This window comes from Lichenostomus cassidix, chromosome 1Ab, assembly GCF_008360975.1.
Source record: "Lichenostomus cassidix isolate B80296 chromosome 1Ab, HeHo_3.0, whole genome shotgun sequence".
Classification (NCBI taxonomy): Eukaryota; Metazoa; Chordata; class Aves; order Passeriformes; family Meliphagidae; genus Lichenostomus; species Lichenostomus cassidix.
The window spans coordinates 7,958,409-7,978,771 of record NC_139481.1 but is presented as its reverse complement, the minus strand read 5'-3'; the positions used below and the strand labels follow the sequence as shown (position 1 = coordinate 7,978,771).

The following is a 20,363-nucleotide window of genomic DNA, read 5'->3' as shown; positions in this document are numbered from 1 at the left end:
CTCCTCCTTTTCTTACCCATCATTTACCAAACATGCTCTTTAAGATGTAAGCAAGGCATCACATGCATTCACACAGGTGAATATTTTTCATTAGAAAGAGTCTGCACGTTGCTGGCATCTGCCCCTGCATTCAGCTTGCAAAACTGTTTTCATTCTCAAAAAACATCTGATGCACAAGACAATTCTTTTGTGAGAACACTGGTATAAAGAAAAAACAGTTAATAGGTAAAGCACAACAGCAAAGCAACAGCAGGTCCTAACTATGCTTGGGTTGGGGTTTTTCCACATTAGGGGAATTGTGTATTTTGAAACTCTTCCTCCTCTTACTGAGAGCATGCCAGATAATTAAACTGAACCTCTTATTTTTAAAATCTAATTTACTTTTGAAAACCTACACTGTTGGACTATTTTTAGAATTTTTCTTATGTGGGCCAGCGGAAATAGGCTAGAGCCAGGTAGCACAAGGCCTCACAGGCTGCACTGAGCAGCCTTTAAGCTGAACATCATTAATCAGTAAAACAACAGAAAAAAAATTCTTTTCAAATTAGGAATAAGTATCTGCAGTGAGGTACTGATACTCACCTTCAGTTCTGGAAAAGCTTATCTTAAGCAAAACTATCTGAGCCTACAGCTTTGACTCAGGAGTTTATCTGTTACCAAATTCAAGAGTTTATCCTGGTGTTTGATGGACTGCCTTCACAGCAAAATGAGAAGGAATGTTGCCCAAACAAGGACTACAGAAGTGAGTTTAGCACTACCTTTGGAACAGCTTGTATCATACAGCACCCCACACAGGACATGCTCTAGAGAAGTTAACACAAGTAGCACAAGGATACTTTTTCTGAGTTTTGTGACCCTTATTTTATAGGCATCTAGGGAAATAACAGCATCAGAGGTACCTGCATCTAGCCCCTAGCAGTTGTCTTTGCTATATGACAAACCAGAGCAAAATAATCTATCTACCCAGACTTACAGTGAATGATTCAGTGAAACTAATTTCTGTGATATGCTGGCATGCAAAGAAATGCCCCTGTATGACAGGGAAAAAAAAAATCATCTTGGCATTCTCCACAAAAAAGCAGCATCTCAGTGGGTAGGCAAAATGACTCTGACCTCTGAAATCTCTCTCATTTCTGCTGGCAGCACTTCTCACCAAAGGGCTGAGAGTCCAGCATCCATCCCCAGGCATCTGGCCCACCTTCCCAGTGGCAGCTTGCCTTGCTGCTGGCCACATTCACTGCTCAGAGGTAACAGAGCAGTGAAGATGCTTCATCTGGAGTAAAGGACCTGCAGTCTGGGGAGTACATATGGCCCACAGCACCACAACCTCTATTTTTCCAAATCCCTGCTGGATTACATCCCAAAGAGAGGCTTGCAAGACTTGCTCAGCTCTTTGCAAGAAGTCAGCCTTCCCTGATTGTAGCAATTCGATCACAGCCAAACACAACACATAAGCAAAGGCACTACAGCCTGACAGTGTTTATCCAAAACCACCACAGGGCCAGAGATACTGCAAAACACTGCAGGATGCAAAGTTTCCTTCAATTATTTGAGTGCCTTGAAAATGCAAATGCATTCACCATACCTCTGCTGCAACCCTAGCCCTGCTCACTTTCCCCACCTGGGAGCAATATTTCATAGCAGTGCAGCTTGAAAACAGGATGGTTTTATTAATTTTAAAGCCTCAGACTCTTGCAGGTCCAGGTGCTACTCCACAGCACTCAAGGACAGAAATCCAGTCCTTGAAGAGGCCTCTTCTCTAATCTTCCCAGGGGTTCCTGCTTGCCTGCTCACTCACCAGCCTGTCCCAAGACCTTTATGGCTGCGTGAAGTCCACAAGCTGTTCACACAAGCAAGGTCTATCCACAGAGGAGCTCTGGAAAAGCCACGTAAGGCTGTGAATTTGCTGACCCAGAAGTATTACCAGTCCCTCATGGCTCAGCTGCAACGCCTCCGTGTGCTCCTATCTCCTGGCGAGCATCCCGCCGCCTCCCACACATCCTGCAGCACTGATCCCTCCCTGCACTTTCGCTTTCAGCTGCCTTAGAACACCAGACAAAGAGCTTATACCTGTCTCCTGTGCTTCCATGTGTCTTTTGAAAGATCCCACTATCAACATCCAGTACTACCTGGAAGCACCACAGTAGGAGGAACCCAGCAGTCCCCAAGTGTCACACCAGCCAAGTTCCCACCAAACAGATGTGTTACACTCGCCAGCACCACTCAGCCACACATCACCACCCACAGGGATTTACACCAGCTCCAGCACTGTGCTTTTAAATGGCTTGCAACCAACTGGGGTGAACAAGTCCTTCCTCCCTTATCCACCTCTGCCAGCTTGATTCATCAGGCACACAATCACCTGGTGAGTCTGATCACAATCCTGAGGTCTGTCACCTGAGATCAATCACCTGATCACAATGCTGAGGTTTGTCACCTGAAATCAATCACCTGATTGCAATCCTGAAGTCTGCTGGTACAGGGGGTCCAATTTTCTTCCTATTCCTTGTTACCAATCCATATTGTTTAAACCAAGTAAATTTCTTTTCCTTACTAGAGATAAGAGAATCCCTGTGGGAAACTCCAAGTCTCTTTTGCCCCTTTTCAGCCTCCGAGCTGGTCCACATATTTACCACTGGATGCTCTCTTACCATATTATAAAATTTCTTGGGTTGTTTTCAGGAACAATTACACCAAAAAAGGGTACTGCTTACTATGAACTTGTTGCTGTTGAACCAGTAACGGAGAGAAACTCAGTTAACAGCAAGCGATGTCCAGAGAGAAGGTTTTATTATCACTCATGCCTTTATATAGAAGTGAGAACAATTATTTTGATTGGACAGCAGTCACCCCCTCCCCGGCGTGATTAGCTAAGGTGCCTCAACATCCAATTCCAAACAAACTGTTTTCTCATAGTCTTTATCTATGTTTCTCATACTTAACGTGGGACAAAAAAGTTTTCCAAGAGAGGCCCTCTCCAAGAGAGAGTGAAGTCACAGACCTCAGTCTAGGAATTAAGGAAGAGGATAAAATACCACCAAGATGACAGGCACCTCTTCAATGGAGCCCAAGGAAATGCTCATGTCCCATAAGCCATGCTGTACAACTTTCTCCTCATCCACAAACTGCCATGGTAAGGAAGTGCAATGATTGAAAAGCATCAGTTCAGTACAGCTCAAGAGCATCAGTACATCAGGTTAAATTCATTAAAGTAACCAAAACAAACCTCAGCAAGGTGTCAGTGTGCCTGTGCATCATCCATGCTGCTGAACTGATCCACACCAATGGCAGCATCTTGTTCTTCAGCTGCTCCCAGGAACGTGTCCCTCACTCCTGCTGTCAAAATGAGCCACAGCTACCTTCCCACTGACTCATTTCACCTGATCGGTGGTCTCACTGACTCATTTCACCTGAGCAGTGCCCTCTCCCTTGTTGTAACACGAGAGAAATGTAGCCCCCTATGGAAAGCAAAAGGAGTGACTAGGCGTCAGATGTATCTCCTCACATCCTATAACAGCAGGATAGCTATATTACCTTCTGGGAAAATGGTAAGCTTATGTGTTGACAGGCAAATGCAGCCACTGATAGAAACATGTTGTTGTAGGAAATCGCTGAAAGTAAGGACAGACCAAGAACCAACCACATGTGAGGCTTTGGCTAGCAGAGTCCTTTGTCTGTGTTTTTTCACAGGCTGCCCAGTTGAACACCTCTGGCAAAGTAACCGGAGGTTAAGCTAGCCACGCAAGCTCTGGGGTAATTTTCACTTTATCATTATGTCTTTTGAAACCTTTAAAATGCTTATTAGGTGCACAACAATTGTAATTACAGATTTATACAGAGATGGTGCAGTATGTTGCTTTCGGTCAGCAAGTAAACAAGGACAAGAGCAAAGAAAGAAAATAATTCCTACATCTTCCTTACACCTTTCTAAAGCTTCCTACACCCTGGGCAAAGGAAAACAGCCTACAGACAGAGCAAAGGACTGGCAGGATGGCACTGCTGCCAGAGCTGGACATGATGGCCCAGCCTGGGGGACTGAGAGAGCAGGAATCTTGAAAATGGGAAGAGACTGGGAAAGAGAACAGGCACTGACGTGATCCACCACCCACCAAGCATCCACTTCAGCCCCCATGAGTACACAAAATGCCAACCTGCTCAGGTACACGAATGGTGACAGTGCTGCTGCTTCACAGCAAGGAAACACAGCCTGATGATAACTTCCTCATCCATCCCCTCCTCACTTTTTCTATACAGCCTCTGCTGGGCCAGCAACAGACCTGTTTTGCATGGAAGCTGCTAATTTCAGCAAGCCACCTGAAAGAGCCCCCACCCCCACTCCTTCTGCACATTGGCCAGAGGAATTACTCCAGGCAGAGGATTTAGTTTCCAACACCCATGTGCTACAGGAAACAGCTCTCTCCTCTCATGTCATCTCACCAAGCAGGGCTTTCTCCTTTCGCTCCTTTATTAGGGGAAGACCACAAAGCTTTCTTCTAACTTCTGAGAGAGGAGAACTCAACCCCTGACCAGGACAAGGGAGAAAAGGCTCAGGCTGTAATGTCCCCAGCCACTGCACTGCTGGGTATTTACTCTGGACAGTGTGGAAGATTTGTGGCTGACAACCAACTGCTTGGTATGACACACACTGCAGAAACACCAACACACTAAGAGAGGTGTCTTTTTCATATTTATTAACTCTGAGCAGCAGAAGAGAGTTTGCAGTAGCATTAGGAAAAGGCACAAAGCTGTCCCTAATGTTCACCTGCACCTTATGTAATCAGCTCACAGGATGGCTGGAAGACTATATGAAGCCTGTTAGCAACTACAAGAAAAGACAGGAACCCAACATAATGCTAGAACTAGTATGTTATTTCCCTAACATACTCCTTGTATACTCAATCACATTTCCCAATCATCATTCCAAAGCCTCATTTACATCAGAAACTAAGTAATGTAGATGCAGCCTGAAAACTCCCTAGCGTGGCCAAGGCTATAAATGCTATTAAGGTACCTTCCGACATGACAAAAGGAATAATCATATTGGCAAACATAAGCTTTATGATTATCCTGGGTGCTTCTGGTATAACCATTTCTGGGATTTTTTTGTTTTTTTAATGTTAGACTCATAACCGAAACAAATTACATGAATCAAAACATCCAGAGGGGAAACAAATGTTCATCAGCCAGTCAGTGAAACCTCAGCCTCCCGCTGGGTCTCTACTTCCCAGTCCCACCACTGCTCCCTTCTCAAGGTGTCCTCTCAAGGCAACAGAGGTCTTCAACAAGCACACACAAGCTGATTATCATCTGTCCCACTCCTGTCAACACCAGGTGTCAAAGCAACCCACCCCACTCCAGAGAAGGAGCACAGTTTCCCCACTGCCATCCCATCTCCCACCAGCATCAGTCGCCACAAACCACAAACAGGCAAAACTTTCTGCTCTTTGGGAATTTGCTCCCCTCTCCCTCCCATATGGGGAGGGGACAAATTCGCAACTCATCCAAAGAGGTTCTAGAAGTTTGCTTGGAAGGTTGTCAGGTAAGAGAATCAAGCAAAAATACGCATCCTTTGTTGCACCACCACTCATGTCAACCTCTTGTCATGGAACTTAACTACCGTGAAACAGATGAGAAAAACGTAGCAGCAAAGCCCTCCAAGTGCAACACATGAGCACATATAAGAAACTTCAACTTGCTGTATTCCTTTTTTTTTTAATCAGCAAAAAGTATGATGCAAATATAATGGGAGGGGAAGGATATTCTTGAAATCACAGTTTAAAAACAGGCCAAGAAAATGGCATAAAATTCCATTTTGTACTCAAATATTCCCCTATCATCTTGGCTGAAATAAGTTTTAGATTGATTTTTACATTGTCCCTAAGGCCATAATGGCATCCTGAATGGTTCAATTACAGCAGAAAGCAGAGAAGTAACAGATAACAGCACGCTCGACAGGAAAAGAAGGGTATGTATGTGTGTATACATATGTATCAAAATTTAAAAGCATTTACTGATTTGATTAAGCTGTGCCAATATATTGGTACTGCTCATTTGCTTGGAGTCCCCCTACTTCGCCTGACTTAGGAGAAGAAGCTGAGGTTAACCTGAGGTTAGCTGACACGTGTCAGCCAAGCCTGACCTAATCCTGGGTTTCTAACTAGTTTGATCTTCTCCTCTAAATAATATTAAGAAGAGGAAGAAACCACAGGGATACAGCTGGGTTCCAAATAACTATTTTTAGGAGCTGTACACAAACAGACAAGGCAGAGCTGTGCATGCTGACTGCTCCACAGCAAACTCCTTCCCGTGATCCCCAGCTCCCTGGCTGTGCTCCTCCTGACCTCTGCCCTTCCCACCACAAGTTCTGCCACAAAGACAAGGAGATCCCCCAAGACTGAAAGGGGAACAACCTTTTTTCTTAACTCTGTATTAATCTAAGTGTTGCCTAACACCATTCCTCCTCCTGGTGAAAGAGGACCTCCATAATACCCTGTAGGTGACTTTGAGCTACTTGGACCTGCCATCCAAGTCTCCCCATTAAAACAACATACACTGATTTACTCCAACGCTTTGCACTGGATCCAAGACCTGGGGAAACTTCCCATTCATCTCAAAGCATTTCTCAGATCTGGTCTAAAAGTAAGGGTTTGATGAGCAATAAAGAAACTAAAATAATATTGCTTAAACCACAGAGGTGCCAGCTTTTACAGCCTTTCATTGAGCACGCAGTATTTTTCTCCCACTCTTCCAAGGGAAATAACACTCTGTGCAACTGTTATAGGATGTAAAACGTGCACTGTGCTGTTCAGACGGAACTCATAATTGAAATCCCAAACGTAAAGTTTTTAATTTTCATTCAGCCATGATGTTAAAATTCAGGGGGGGAGTGGAAATTACTACCTCAGAGTGCTTTTAAGGTCTATTCTTTCTGATATAGTAATGAGAAAGATAAGCTCAGTCATATACCAGCAGCAGCTGCTGCCATACTTCAGCAGCTCTCTGCCGACAGCATTGCCTGCTGTGCCTTTGTCATCCCTGCCCCTGTCCCACACAAGAGGTTATCAAGAGGCTTATCAAGGACATGTGGCCTGCTGCCTGCAACACATGAAGGAGTGCCACTACCTTCATCCACAGGATTTCAACCCTGCAAGAGGAATCAGCAGGCTCCTGTTGCAGAGTGGGGCTCTCATTGAGGCAGCTCTCCAAGCTCAGGCCAGACATACCCAAAAGAAGCCCAGCAGGCTCAGGAGCCCATGGAAAGAACCAGCCCAGACATCTTTGTCTGAAGGCACATGACCATCATTTATAGGAAGGAGAAGGTTATCTTGCAATACTGATCTTATTCAGCAGCTTCCAAGATGACCGAGTATGACTTCAGGCTAAAAGACCTCAGCTGAAACCACTAAACACTGTGCACAACTTACAGGGAAGCCCTGAAAGGCTGGTTTGTGTCCTGCAGATCCTCAGACCATCTTTCCCAACACTCGTGTTCACAAATTCTGTTAGAGCAATCTTGGACTCCATCATGCATAAACCCATGTTCCTCACATACTTGGCATGCCATGATCTTCACGGGTTGCCTGTTTCACTGTCTGGATGAACTTTTAACATGTTGAATTTAGCCTGGAAAATTTTAAAAAGTTTGACATTTGCCTCCCAGAGAGATGCACCCCTCCCCACAAAAACCTGCCTGCAGGTTAGATACTGCTAGAGAGCTGGCTTTTGCACTGTTTTCCATCCCTCACCTTCACTCAAATCACACTGGCCATGGTATCTCCAGAAAGGAGCCCACAACCGCTCCTTGTCCACCCCGATGGACCAAATCCACTGATTCCAGTGCTTGTGTGTTCACGTGCCACCCAGCTGGGAAACGACACCCCATTGAACCTCAGGAGTACAGGACGTGTCTCTTCTCCTGGAGAGGTGCAAACAGATGTGAGAAGTGTGCTAGCTACCTGTTAAGTGGGGCTATCATGATGTTCCCAGTACTCAGGACAGAGGAAGGATGAACTTGTGGTTAGGCCACTAAACAGAGATGTAGCCTCCAGCAGTCCAAGCCTCCTGCCACTGATTGCCCCAATAGTTTCAAGCTGGTCAAATAATCTCTCACATCAGACTTCCCCACCTTTTTTAAGTGCCTGAGAAGGAAACATTTGCAACCAAACATGGAGCACTCAAAACATCAAAATGGTGAGGACTATATAAACAGATACATACCTCACTGGTGAAGAAACAGGCTGATGTGTTTAATAGTTTATAATGGCTGGTTTAGTTGCCTTGAAAGTACTTAAAAGCAGGCAACACACCCTTGGATTAAATCTAAATAAACATTAACAGCAGTAAAAAATGGCTTTTACTGTAAGGAGGCCTGGCTCTTGCTTGCACCTGTAACTCTAAATATATTTAACAGGATGACAAACTATGCATTATAAAATGCTAAAAAGCAAAACAACATTACAGTTATTTGCATAGAAAGCAGGGAGACATAGAGAAAGGCAAAACAAAATGGACAACTTGCTAGGGTCTGATTCGAGCATCTTAGAAAAATGCTATTTGCTCAACTCAGGACTGAGCTACCAAGGAGATTTGCGGCAGCTAAAACTACGATAAAATGGAGATTAAACTGTTTTGTGTCCCTGGAAGGGAGATAAATGAGGGTCAGAATGAAGTTCATTTAAATCCACCGAACTGATACAGAGGGAGTTAGAGAGAGCCGCAAAACAAAATGAAAGGCTCAGTAGGAGCCTGCACAGCCAGTGCTGCAATGTCCGAAACGCAACACAGTGCCATCTGAAACCTACAGGCACGGTGGCAGGACTCAAGGAAAAAAACAACGGTGGCACTCCTGGGGAAACCATGCCTGCCTGCAACAGCTCTGGAATAATGCACCAGGGTCCTGCAACACGAGCCCCCAAAGCAGATGCATTTTGAGGGGAGGTTCAGCAGAGCCTCTGGGGAGGACATCCACTGCTGGAGTAAAACCACCAGAGGAACAAAACTAAGCAACACCTATTTACAGCAGGGAGGAATATCTGTCCCTTTCTTTCGCTCCTACTTGGCATCCTCCTTTGGGTCTCTTATGGGATAGAAGGTACCTTAAGACAATAGATAATAAACTGTAATGCATCCTCTGTGGCTATAACAACTTAACAAGGCTTATCTGTAGATGTGATCTAGGCTTCCAGTTATCCTTGTTCTCCCAGTTCCCTTCCTCTTCCACACCCCCCCCCCAAAATATTTGCATCCCAGCTTGACAGGTATTTTGAATTTAAGCTGAATAAAAGTGTTTGCATGTGCCTGTGCACGCTTAGGAGAAGGTAGGGAAAAAACCACCCTATTTAACTCTGCCTTCCTGAGACACGGCTCGTTCCATTTTCCCTCTCCTGACAAACAGAGGGAGCTGAAATAAGAAACATCAACTTTGGAATGCCACTCTACCGAAAGATAACTCATTAAAAATATTAACTTCGTCGTTTAAAAAACGAAGGGAAAAAATGCCCAGGAAGTTGATGCATCACGGTGTTGCATCTGTGTCAAGCTCTGGGTAAACATGCAGCAACATGAATGAAATCTGTCCAGAAAGACTGCATTTCAGCGCCAACCACGCAATCGCTGGCCAAACCACTGCATATGTAACAAAAGTTTGATCTCGCCTGCAAGCGCTCAGCTGCGCTTCTGCCATTTCCTGTGGAAAACTGAAGCGCTGAACCACTGTCTCTCACCCAGCCCTCGCCGACACCCTCGCTGCCCCTAAATTCGCGCACATCACGGCGCGGCAGGCGGGCGGGCAGCCCCGGCGGGGGATGCTCGGCAGCTCCCCTGTAGCCCTCCCGCGCCCCGGGCCGGGCACCGCCGTGCAGAGGCAGTCGCGCCGCTGCTCCCTCCCCGTCCCCCCGGCCCCGGCGGCAGGTGCGGCGGCGGCAGCGGCCCGCCCAGCGCCCGGGGGGCGGACGGGGGCCCGCTCGGCGCAACAGGTGGTCGGTGGCGCCCGGTCCCGCCCGCCGGCCACACTCACCGCTGGCGTTCTTTCCGCAGATGAGGTGCTGGTAGGGCTGCAGCAAGCCCCAGAGCTCGGGGTCGTTGTTGACCGTCTGCTCCAGCGCCTCCAGAGTGAAGCGGGGCGCCTCGCCGCCCTCCTTCTCCTTCTCGGCCGGGGCGGCGGCGGCGGCGGCCGGGGGGCGGCCGGGCGGCGGGAGCGGGGCGGCGGGGCCGGCCATTACCCGCGCGTGGATGTCGCGGAAGAGGCTCTCGGTGCCGGCCGTGAGGTAGATGGCGGCGTGCTCGTGGATGCGCAGGGCCACGCGGCTGTCCACCATCCAGCGGTAGAACTTGCCCACGGAGAAGGCCAGTCCGCACCGGGCCGACTTGCCGCGGCTGAAGCGGTCGCCGCCGCTGCTGCTCATGTTGTAGAGGGAGAGGGCGCCGAGGGCGGCCGCCGTGCAGCGAGCCGCCAGCGTCCAGCCCAGGACGATCTCCATGGCGCTCCGCACCTCGTGCTTGGTGCACTTGGCGAAGCGGAGGCTCAGCCGCTGCGCCTCCCGGGCGATGCGCACCAGCGCCCGGCTCACCAGCGTCGAGAGCCGCGCCGCCGCATCCCGGCTCCCGGGGCTGGCGGCGCCCGGCGCCCGCGGCTCCCGGCGCGGCGGCGGCGGCAGCAGCAGTGCCTCCACCTCCTCCAGGCTCCAGGGGACCTCCTCAAGGTCGGGCAGGAGCCGGGAGCACTGCTGCCCCGCGCAGTCCAGCACCTCGGAGTCTTCCGCTAGGACGGTGTTGACGGTGTCGAAGCTGTTATGCCGACTGTGCATGGAGTCAGTTAGGTGCGGCCAGCAGCTTCCTCCATAGGGGTACGCGGGGTGCGAATCCGAGCAGCACAGCGACAAGTTGGAGGAGCGCACCGAGTCCGCCGCACCACCATACCCGGAGTCCAGCGTCAGGTCTTCCAGCGTCCTCACCGCCGTCTTACCTCTCCGGGCCATCGCCGCACTTCATGCTGCACCCGCGGGACCCGGGCGGGGAGCGGCTTAGGGGAACGCGGGGGGAGAGAGCAGCGAGGGGGCGCGGCGTGACCCGCCGGTCGCTTCGCTTCGCCCCGCTCCGCCAGACGGCAGCGAAGCGGCGGTGCTGCCTGCGCCCTGCTGCCGCCGCCGGCCGAGCCCCGCTGCCGGCCCGGCTCCGGCTCCTGCACTGCGCCGCGCCGCCGGCCCGACACCGCACCGCAGCGCAGCGCAGCGCCGGCCAGCGGGCGCGGGGGGCGGGGCCATGCAAAGCGCCGCCGGCTCCCAGCCAATGGGGCGGCGCGGGGGGCGGGGACATGCAAAGCAGCGCGCCCGGCGGCCAATGGGGCGGCGCCCTGCGGCGGGCGCGCCTCCCCCTGCTCGGCGGGGCTGCTCCGCGCGGCGCAGCGGGGCCGGGAGGGGGCGCGGCCCGTCCTGCCCGCCGTGCCCCGGGCCCGCCCGCGGAGCCGCGAGCTGCGCGCAGCCAGCGCCCCGGGGCTCGGGCTCTCCGCGCTGCTGGGCGAGGATGTGTCCGTGCGGCCCTGGCCTCGCCGGCAGCCGCGGGAGTGCGGCCAGCCGTGTCCTCTGGCCCCGCGGCTGGGAGCAGCGCGGTGGGAGCTCGGCTCTTTTACATCCATCTCTGCCGTTCCTCAGGCGCACGAACTGGAGTCCCGCTCCAGCCCGCACTGGGTTTTCACACCAGCAGTTCCCCGATGTTGCTATAAACAAATGACAGGGAGCGCAGGCACTCACGTCTCATCAGACAGACAAGATGTTTTGAAATCAAGCAGAAACTGCCACGTAAGAATCCCAGCCATCACTCGAGTCAGGAAGATCAATTTCCAAATAATTAAAACAAGTACAATAAAGCCCTTAGACATCCTTGACGTTAACCCATTAAGCAACATGAAGGCTTTGACAAGTAAGATTTGTACTGAGCTTAGGGCGTGTTTCCTGTGCATAGAAGGATTTTTTTTTTTTTTTTTGGAAGACAATTTATCCCCAACTAATGTATTTTAATCTTACTTTGCTTGGCTTTAGCTTTATTAGGAGTTGCCTGACTAATATCCCAGGCAACTGACTGAGTATGTATGTGTTTGTGTGCTCTGGTTTTGAAGTAATCTTATATCCTTTTAAGTGTAAAATACCAGCAAATTTCTATCCCTTTAAGGATAAAAGCCTAGCAAACACATTTCTCTATCATGCCAACAGAGGCAGCCAAAATTCTTGGCCAGACGAGGCAAGTCATGTAAGAGATTTCCCCATTCAAGCAAGCCTGGCATTCCTTCAACATCAGCTTCCTACAGGAAAGGCACGAATACAATTACAGGTAGACTCATTTGTCAAACAGGCTGGGGAGAACTATGACACCACCAAAAACACCAAGAGGGGGTTGCTTTCCAAATGAAGTGAAGTGCTGTCAAAAACTGGTTTCTCAGCATAGCCTTGGTCCTTCCACAAGACGCAGTATGCACAATAGGTTTCCACAGATTTCCCAAACACCACCATATCCTGATGCAAGGTAGCAGAGCTGAGAACAGGAGCAACATGAACTTAAGCCTCTGTCACAAGCCAAGTAAGACACTGAGGCCCACGCTGCCAGCAACAGACAATCTTGGGGCTGGCTCACCAAAAATGAGAGCATACCTCGAGAGCAAAATCCTGTGGGCTTTGCGGCGATCCAGCTGTACATCTGGCAGTAGAGCCCTCTGGTGTCTTGAGCACCTCAGTGCAGTGGTTGCTCAAAATTCCCCTTTCCATCTGGTAGGAGAAGGAAGGCACCACCAGGGCTAAACCCCTCAGGATAGTTGTTTTTCTAACTCCATTCACCTGACTCTGTCCTTATGCTCTCAGAAAATGCCACAACTGTGCATGATGAGCATATGAGAGCAGGTCAAACTTAGGGAAAGTTCAAGCTGGGGAGGTTTTCTAGTAATTGGTTTGTAGGGTTTCACAGAAACACAAGGTGGGCATCCAGAGAGCATGGAACAAGTGAACTGGGTGTTTTTTTCACCAGCCTTTGTGAAAAACAGTGCTGCAGAGATCAACGCCCACCTTACATGCTGCATCATTTTTAGGTTACAACATTGCACTGAGATGAATAGGATAAATGAGAAGCAGACAGTTGTCTTGTGCTCCGTGCATTTATATAGTTGACTCAGAAACAGTGTGCACTTCTAAAGAGGTTGGGTTTTTTAATTTAGAAAGCAAAATATTGGGCCTTACTAGAGATTTCGTAGCTGCAACCTTGCACAGTTTGATTCCCAGTCATACTACCAGTTCAGAAGATGTTGCAATACTTGGACACACGAAAGGCATGACAGCAGCACTAGCCTGGTTTAAACTTTCAAAAATGGTAGTAAGAACTTCTGAGTCATTAGTTCAAAAGACTAATTACCTTCTCATTGAAAGGGCTGGAAGTTCAAATCAGTTCAGTGTGGCCAGTCTGGATCTCCAATGATCTTCTGGTACCCAAAGAATTTCACCTGCCCAGGTGTGGATAGGCTGGCTGCTGCATCCCGAAGTCAGTTTCAACATTATTTGGAAAGTGCTCCTCAGACAGGGTTCTTTAAACCGCCCTGGGAAAAGACAGGATCAAACAGTTAGGAGCAAAACACACCCCTGCAACGTGTACAGTGCCTGCATGGGATGAGTTCTGGAGACAGTCCTTAGCTTTAATCCAGAAAGGGCACCACACCTCTCCTGGCCGGGGAGGAAGGGCAGGTGTCTGCAGCTGCACTCCATTCCACAAGCCTTACAGCCAGGGTCATTTGACTACGAGACAAGAACACCCACTGCAGAAAACAAAGTCCCTTTATATGTCAAAGGCTGGGTGGAAACAATTTTCAGCTTGTTGGAGACAGGAACATCAATTATCCTTACAGACAGTTCAGACAGCGACTGATTAAGTACCATACCAGGATGATAAGTGCCAGCTAAAACTCTGAAAGAGGGAAATTGAACCACATTTTAAGAAGGTGCTTAGCGCAAATTTAAGTGAATGGGAAGTTAGCATTGTTATGAGGAGAGCACCAAGTGCTGCAATTCTTTCCTTCCCCACCCAGTCAACTGCCTGCAAAAGGCATTTTTTGACAGCAGTAGGGAAAAACATGACAGAAAACAGACTGCCAGACAGAGCAGGAATGCACCTAGGATCAGGCCACTCCGTGTAATTTCTGTATTCAAGATTCAATGTGCTGCACTGCAGTAACAGCTCAGATCAAAAGCAAAATTCGCAGGATCTGCCAGTGCTATCTCCAGCAGCTAGAAACTAGCAGCAAATCTTATGAGGGCCTATTGCTGGGGAGGTCGGAGTGCTAATGTTTCTAATCACAGAAACAAGAGCCCTTTTACAAAGCAAGGCTGTAGTCCTTTACTAGTAAAGCAGGTGTGAAATGCACATCCCTGGCAGAGGAGCCTTTGGGGCTGTACCATCGTGTACAGTGTGCTGCAAAGAACACGCCCGTCAAAGAAGGAGCCGAGCGCTGGCATCAGGTATCATCGTCCCTGCAGGGCCACTGGGAGGCTGCTGCCAACTGTTCAGACGAGCAGGCTCAGGGAGATGACTCTGGTGTTGCTCCTCAAACACATACAACTCCAAAAGCAGTGGGAATGAGTGACGCAATGAGGCCACCGGCTTGCCAGCTGGAAGGGAGGCACTGGTGGTGCCTCCAGCATGAGTGGGAGGGAAGAACACGTGGCAGGAGGGTGCCACACCACCCGCTTTCCCCCCGATCGGCTCTGTCCTGCTGATTTCAGCAACAAGCTGAATTAGGACCCCTGGCAAGGACTCAGCAGGAGCTACTGCCCCATGGAGAGGCAAGATTCAGCTGATCAGCTTCTCGTCTTGCAGACACTAAGGAATAGGGCTGCCCCTATATTTCAGCTGACTATTGCTTAGCCAGAGGCAACCACCCGCCTGTATTTCTCTGCTGTGCAAAAGCAGCAGCTCTGACTTCCCACTGAGCTCAAAATCCTTCCCAACTTTCTTCTTGCAGCCCCCGTGCGCTGAGAGCGGAGCTCTGTAAGAGATGTTTAGACTTGTGTTTGACATGGAAGGGAGAGATTACTTGGGATTTCTCAGAAGACACAAGCTGAGGATGCTCTGAGAAACTGCCAGCCTAAACCAAATCTCACCTTATACAACAAAGCGGCGGAGCCCATGGACATGGTACCTTTGGAAGCCAAGAGCACAAATGATTTCAGAAAGAGATCTGACAGATTCCTGGAGGCTAAAGACACTGGTAACTGTTAAACACAATGGTGTATGTGCAATCTTCAACTCAGAAAGTTTCTCAACAGTTGCTTGCCAGAAATGGGGAGGTTATGCCAGGAGACAGAGAACTTTGTAATCGCTCAGTTACTCAATGGGTCTGTCGTTGCTGGCTATGCAAGATGAGATACTGCACTGCAGGGACAGGGCCAGAGCCCCCAAGGCAGTTCCTTGGCTTAAACACTTCCACACCAGCCAAGGGTGTTACCACCAGTTCCCAAGTGCACCTTGGCTCTGCCAAGCAAATGCAGAAGTATTTGCTGTCTTTACATGACATTGAATCTTGTCCTTTGTTCTAAGACAGGATCGACTGCAACCTCTACATGAGTCCTGACAGGTTTTAAAACTTTTCTTCAAACCATCCATGACAAAGACTCTAGAACTTCCCTGGTACTCTGTTTCCAAGTCCAAATAGTTCTACTGCTTGAAACAGCCTTCCTAACACTAACCTAAGCTTTACTTTGCTACAAATGGAAAGAATAAAAAGATGCTACCAACTTTTGGACTAGCATCTCTGTCTTGTTTACTCTTAGGCAGTTTAAAAGCATGTAGAGCCAAGCAGACTACATGTTGCAGTTAGCCCCCAGCCAGCAGGTATAGGTACCTCTCACAGTTCACTACACCACTCCAAAAAAAGCCTAACAGTGTTTGCATGCTTTATGTGCAGTAAGATTATACATACATACTATGTTTTGATCAGCACTGAAAGAAATAGGAATAGCAGGCTTCCCAGAGGACAGACACAAGGAAAGACTGTTCAGCCAGTGGTAATTTTTATTCCCACCCAAAACACGACAAACCTGCATAACGGATATATATATATATATTAGGATATACAGGAAAACAATTTAAAGGTGAAATCTAAAGTGACAAATGTGCTTGAGACCAGCAGTAGCTGTGGAGTAAACCAACCCTTTAGTCTTCCCTTGGGGGAATGTCCAGCATAAAACTGTTTCAAGTTACTCTACCGTTTTAAGTAATTGCTTCTCTCTGTCTGTCTGGCACCAGTGAAATCCTCTTCCTACTTGGTAGTTCAGGAATGACAGTTTATCTCCTCAAGGTGCGCAGTGCTCAGACTTGCTGGCTGTTTGCAGGGGTTCAGCCTCAGTGTAACCATGCTTGCTGCATCCTGATGCTGTAAGGAGGTGACAAGTGGTTCTGGCACTGGCTTGCCAGTGGTGTGTCATGCAGTGCATCTGAATAAAATCCCTAAGGGGTTGTAGCCATTTGTCCTTGTTTGCAATTCAAAAGTCAGTTCTGATTTTAGAAGAAAATAAGTATTTTGTACATTTTAAATATTATTCTTCATGGTACTGTTGTCCATGCAGTTTTAGGAGGAACAGGTTCTAGAATATGGCATTTCCCTCTGGCACATGTGCAAAAGGAAAGGAAAGACATAAGCCATGCTCTCCATTGTCCCCACTCATGGGGACTTCTTTTAAAACAGAGGGGGGAGAAAAAGATTAGAGAAGGTTATCTTAAGATCCATTCACACCCCTGCCTCTTGCCAGTACTTCGGCCTTACATTTCTGCTACTAAAAAAGCATGATGTCATATTCCCAGCCAGCACTATTTGACAAAGGAAACTCCCAGGTAAAGACTTTCTCACTTTTCCCATCTAATGCTTTTTTTTTTCTTAAGGGGTCCTTTGCAGGTAAACAAAAACCTTGCCATCCACAAACCTCTCCTCTGCCCCACAAGCTCCCGTCTTCACTGCTCACACTGCCATGGCTGAGCTCCTGCTCCTCCCATGGCCTCAGTACCACATGCACTCATGGCTGGGTGGGCAGCAAATCCAGCAGCCACAGCCACCTCAGCAGGGAGCAGCTCTTCCACCATCACCCTCCAGCCAATTCCATGACAAGGGGCTTTTGCAAACAAGTTCCCTACATCCCTCTTTTCTTATCTAAGCAGGCAAAGGTTTTTTTCCCCTTCCCCCTGCAATAACTGGGGAAGGCATTAGTGAGCTGCAGGCCTACCCTATTGCAAAGCATGATTAAGATAAGAGACTAGTAATTCCCTGATATAAAGTGAGAACTTTCTATTTGTAGGCAAATCACAAGACAAACACACAAAAGAAGCCATTTAAAATGACTTTTTTTGTGGGGGATTTTTTCCTTAAAAAAAAAGAAAACAAAACCTAGGGATTTTGGCATAAGATAACATTTAAAGAACTGAGCAGTATAATGTTGTTCCAGTCCCTTTCTTTTGTCCTAGCACTTACAACTTCTTTTGCATGTTTTTTCTTCAAAAGTTGATAAAAGCTCCATTTCTTTAAACATTACAGCATTCTGTTCATTCTTTGACCAACCAAAAGTATTGCTGAAATGCTCATAAATAATTTTTTTAAAAAAATCCCTCCACCCAGCTCGCCTCAAATCAAATAAGAGCTAGTTCCAGAAAAATTCAGATTGCTGTGAATGCTTTTCCTTGCCAAGGTACCACATCACTGCAGTCTACCAGGTTAAACAACAAACTATATCTTGGTTCATGGGAGACACAAGGGAACATTCTTGCCAGAAGTTTACATTAAAAAAAGAATAAAATTAAATGGTACATATACCAACATATAATGCAAATACCTTTTTTAAGATTAGTAGTGATTTTTAGAGATTAACAGTAGAGAGCACTAGGCAACGACAACTGTCATTTCTGAGCTCTGTCATGAAGTGTGCTTCATCACCTGTTTTGCATAGGGCCCTGACATGGTGCAGTGAGGTCCAGCAGAGCTCCCCTGGTGAGTCAGAATTTAAGGGCACTGCAATTTGGGAATCTTTAGATCCCGTTAGATCAATGCAGCTCCCTGCTCTGGGGAATGCACTTGCACAAGGTTATGATTGGTTTAGGAAAACTGAGGACTCACACCGTGGCAGTGGTGGGCTCCACAAGAGAGCAAACATCTCCTGTGAACCCACTGTGGCTTCTGGGTAGCTGTGTTTTCAGGAATTGGAAAGTTATTCTAGACCCCTGCTTTCACACATGGTGAAGGTGGGAGCAAATCATAAAATGTTTGTGGGAAATGTTTCCCTCTAATCAACCCATAATTCTCAATTTTCTCCACCCTCTCCCCCTCTTTCCCTCCCATTACTGGGAGTGTAAAAACTATTTATGGTGCACAGAGGGATTATGCTTTATCCACTTTATCCAACCAGCTACCTACTGGAGTTTCATGTACTTTAAGAAATATGAGCTACCAAACTGTCTCTTCCAATTGTTGTAATTTCAAGTATTTCTTGCATTTGCAGATGCCTAAAGGCTGGGAAACAAGCATTACAGAAGCAGTGAGAAGAGCTGGAAACCATTTCTACTGCACATCACAAGCTCTCAAATGACCTGTATCTCATTTAGAATCCTGTCAAAACGCCTCTCCAAACAAGCAACTTTTTCTCCTTTTAGAGTTCCCTGTTGTACATCTTGAAATACCTCAAGGCTGATGTCAGCTGCAAAGGTAAAATAACATTTCCAGTACCTGAAATAGGGGCTGGCAAGGGCTGGCACTTGACAGCTGCTGGATGCTTGAAGGAGACTGTAAATAAAGGACAGCAGTCTACCCCAGGCCTGGGAGGAGGTGTGGATTAAGCGCACACACACACAATTTTATCCTGCAGTTCCAAGGACTGTGGAGGGGAAAGACTAATGGCACACTTTGCCCTGGCTCCTGTCCCCTGTGGGCAGGAAAGTGCCTGTAAGAGGCTGCTGAGCACATGCTGCACAAGCTAGATGAGGCCCAGTTTGTAAGCACAGATGGTTTAGGCCCTATTAAAGACTAATCCTGGGATTTTCTTCAGCTGAGTTTAAGGCAGTGAGATAAGCTCTTCACAGACTCACAATGCCTGAAGTTTGTTACCCCCAAGCACAGAAACTCTATGGTGATGCTGACAGCCCCTTGCCTACATCTGCACTCACATCTTAATTTCAGCTTAGCCTTAGGAAATGTCTGAACCCTCACACCTCGTGGTGCTCATGGACCTGGACAAATCACTTAACGTCTCTGTGCCTTTACTTTCCAGCTGTAAAATGGAGATAATTCTATTGACCTTCTTCGTAAATTGCCTTGCAAATGCTAGACAACAGCTAAGTACTATCATGATTATTGTACAAAATAATCCATTATGGCCTCTGAATGCTGGAGAAGAAATGAATGATGGCTGGAGTCCACATAAACACTGTGTTAGATCAATGCAGGCACTATTACAGTGTTGATCTGGTCTCCTAGTGTGTGTTCCCACAAATCCACATGGGGATGAAAAATCCAAACATATCTCTTGGCTGAAAACCGACTGAAGCTATGTTACAGAAGGGAAAAAATAGCTAACCCCATTGCATTAACCAAACTACATAGTTTCTGCTTTGATCACAAAAGGAAAAAAGTTATTTTAGCCAAGTTTTCCACATATGAAGAGAATTGTTTTCAGTTTGTTTTGGGGATTACTTTTGCAGATGAGCCATCTGAGTTTGATATGAAGAAGACATATTTAAATGTTTAACACTCTGTCAAAGGGAGGCACTCACCAGCTTTCAAAATTAAAAATTGTCTGGGAACAAAAGCACTGTCCTGTTTGCTGACAATGGGAAAGAAAAATCCCAAACTCCATGCAAGCTCAAAAGAACTTCTTCTGCACTCCATCGAGCAAAGAGGCAAACTGGAGAATGAATTCAAGGTTTTTCTAAGAAAGCTTCAGAAGAAATCAGCTTAATTCTATGCTGTGCTAAAAGCCAATCCAAATCCACTTGCTACTTTGTGGCTGAGGAACTGTCTGCTTCCGACCCTCCCTCTAGACATCCCAGTCATCACCACTCAATGCCCATTAAAGCTTTGGAGGAGCTACCCACAAAAGCAAAAGGTACTTACTGTACTCAAAGAGAAGTGCATTGCTTTCATTCTTATAATGTCCCAACTCTTGCATTTTTAACAAGGATGTGTGACAGATGTGCTTCACCCTCTGGTGGGCAGAGAGTAGTTGTGTGCCACAGGCTTGCCCCGGGTGGTGCTGTGGCTAGCACAGGTTTTTCCCATGAGAAATTTTCTTGTGTTTTATAAATAAAGATAAAGTTTGGATGTTGTTGGAACAGTGTCCCAGAACTTGGACAGTGCA

At 47.6% G+C, this 20,363-nt stretch overlaps 1 protein-coding gene and 1 long non-coding RNA gene across 2 annotated transcripts in view; both read right to left on the bottom strand.

Annotated features, from left to right (window-relative positions):
• Window positions 1–11,205, bottom strand: part of ABTB3 (ankyrin repeat and BTB domain containing 3) — a 176,406-nt gene extending 165,201 nt beyond the window's left edge. The window contains exon 1 of the mRNA XM_085049691.1: window positions 10,016–11,205. Within this exon, the coding sequence (XP_084905817.1) occupies window positions 10,016–10,976 (961 nt within the window). The 5' untranslated portion in view covers window positions 10,977–11,205. The remainder of the gene's footprint in view (window positions 1–10,015) is intronic.
• A 233-nt stretch (window positions 11,206–11,438) lies between these two features.
• On the bottom strand, window positions 11,439–18,988 carry LOC146442875 (uncharacterized). Its single transcript, XR_014849483.1, has 3 exons — window positions 18,737–18,988; window positions 13,393–13,573; window positions 11,439–11,713 (listed from the first exon to the last, which is right to left on the bottom strand). It is a non-coding gene; the product is annotated as an uncharacterized LOC146442875 (long non-coding RNA).
• Window positions 18,989–20,363: the final 1,375 nt, after the last annotated feature.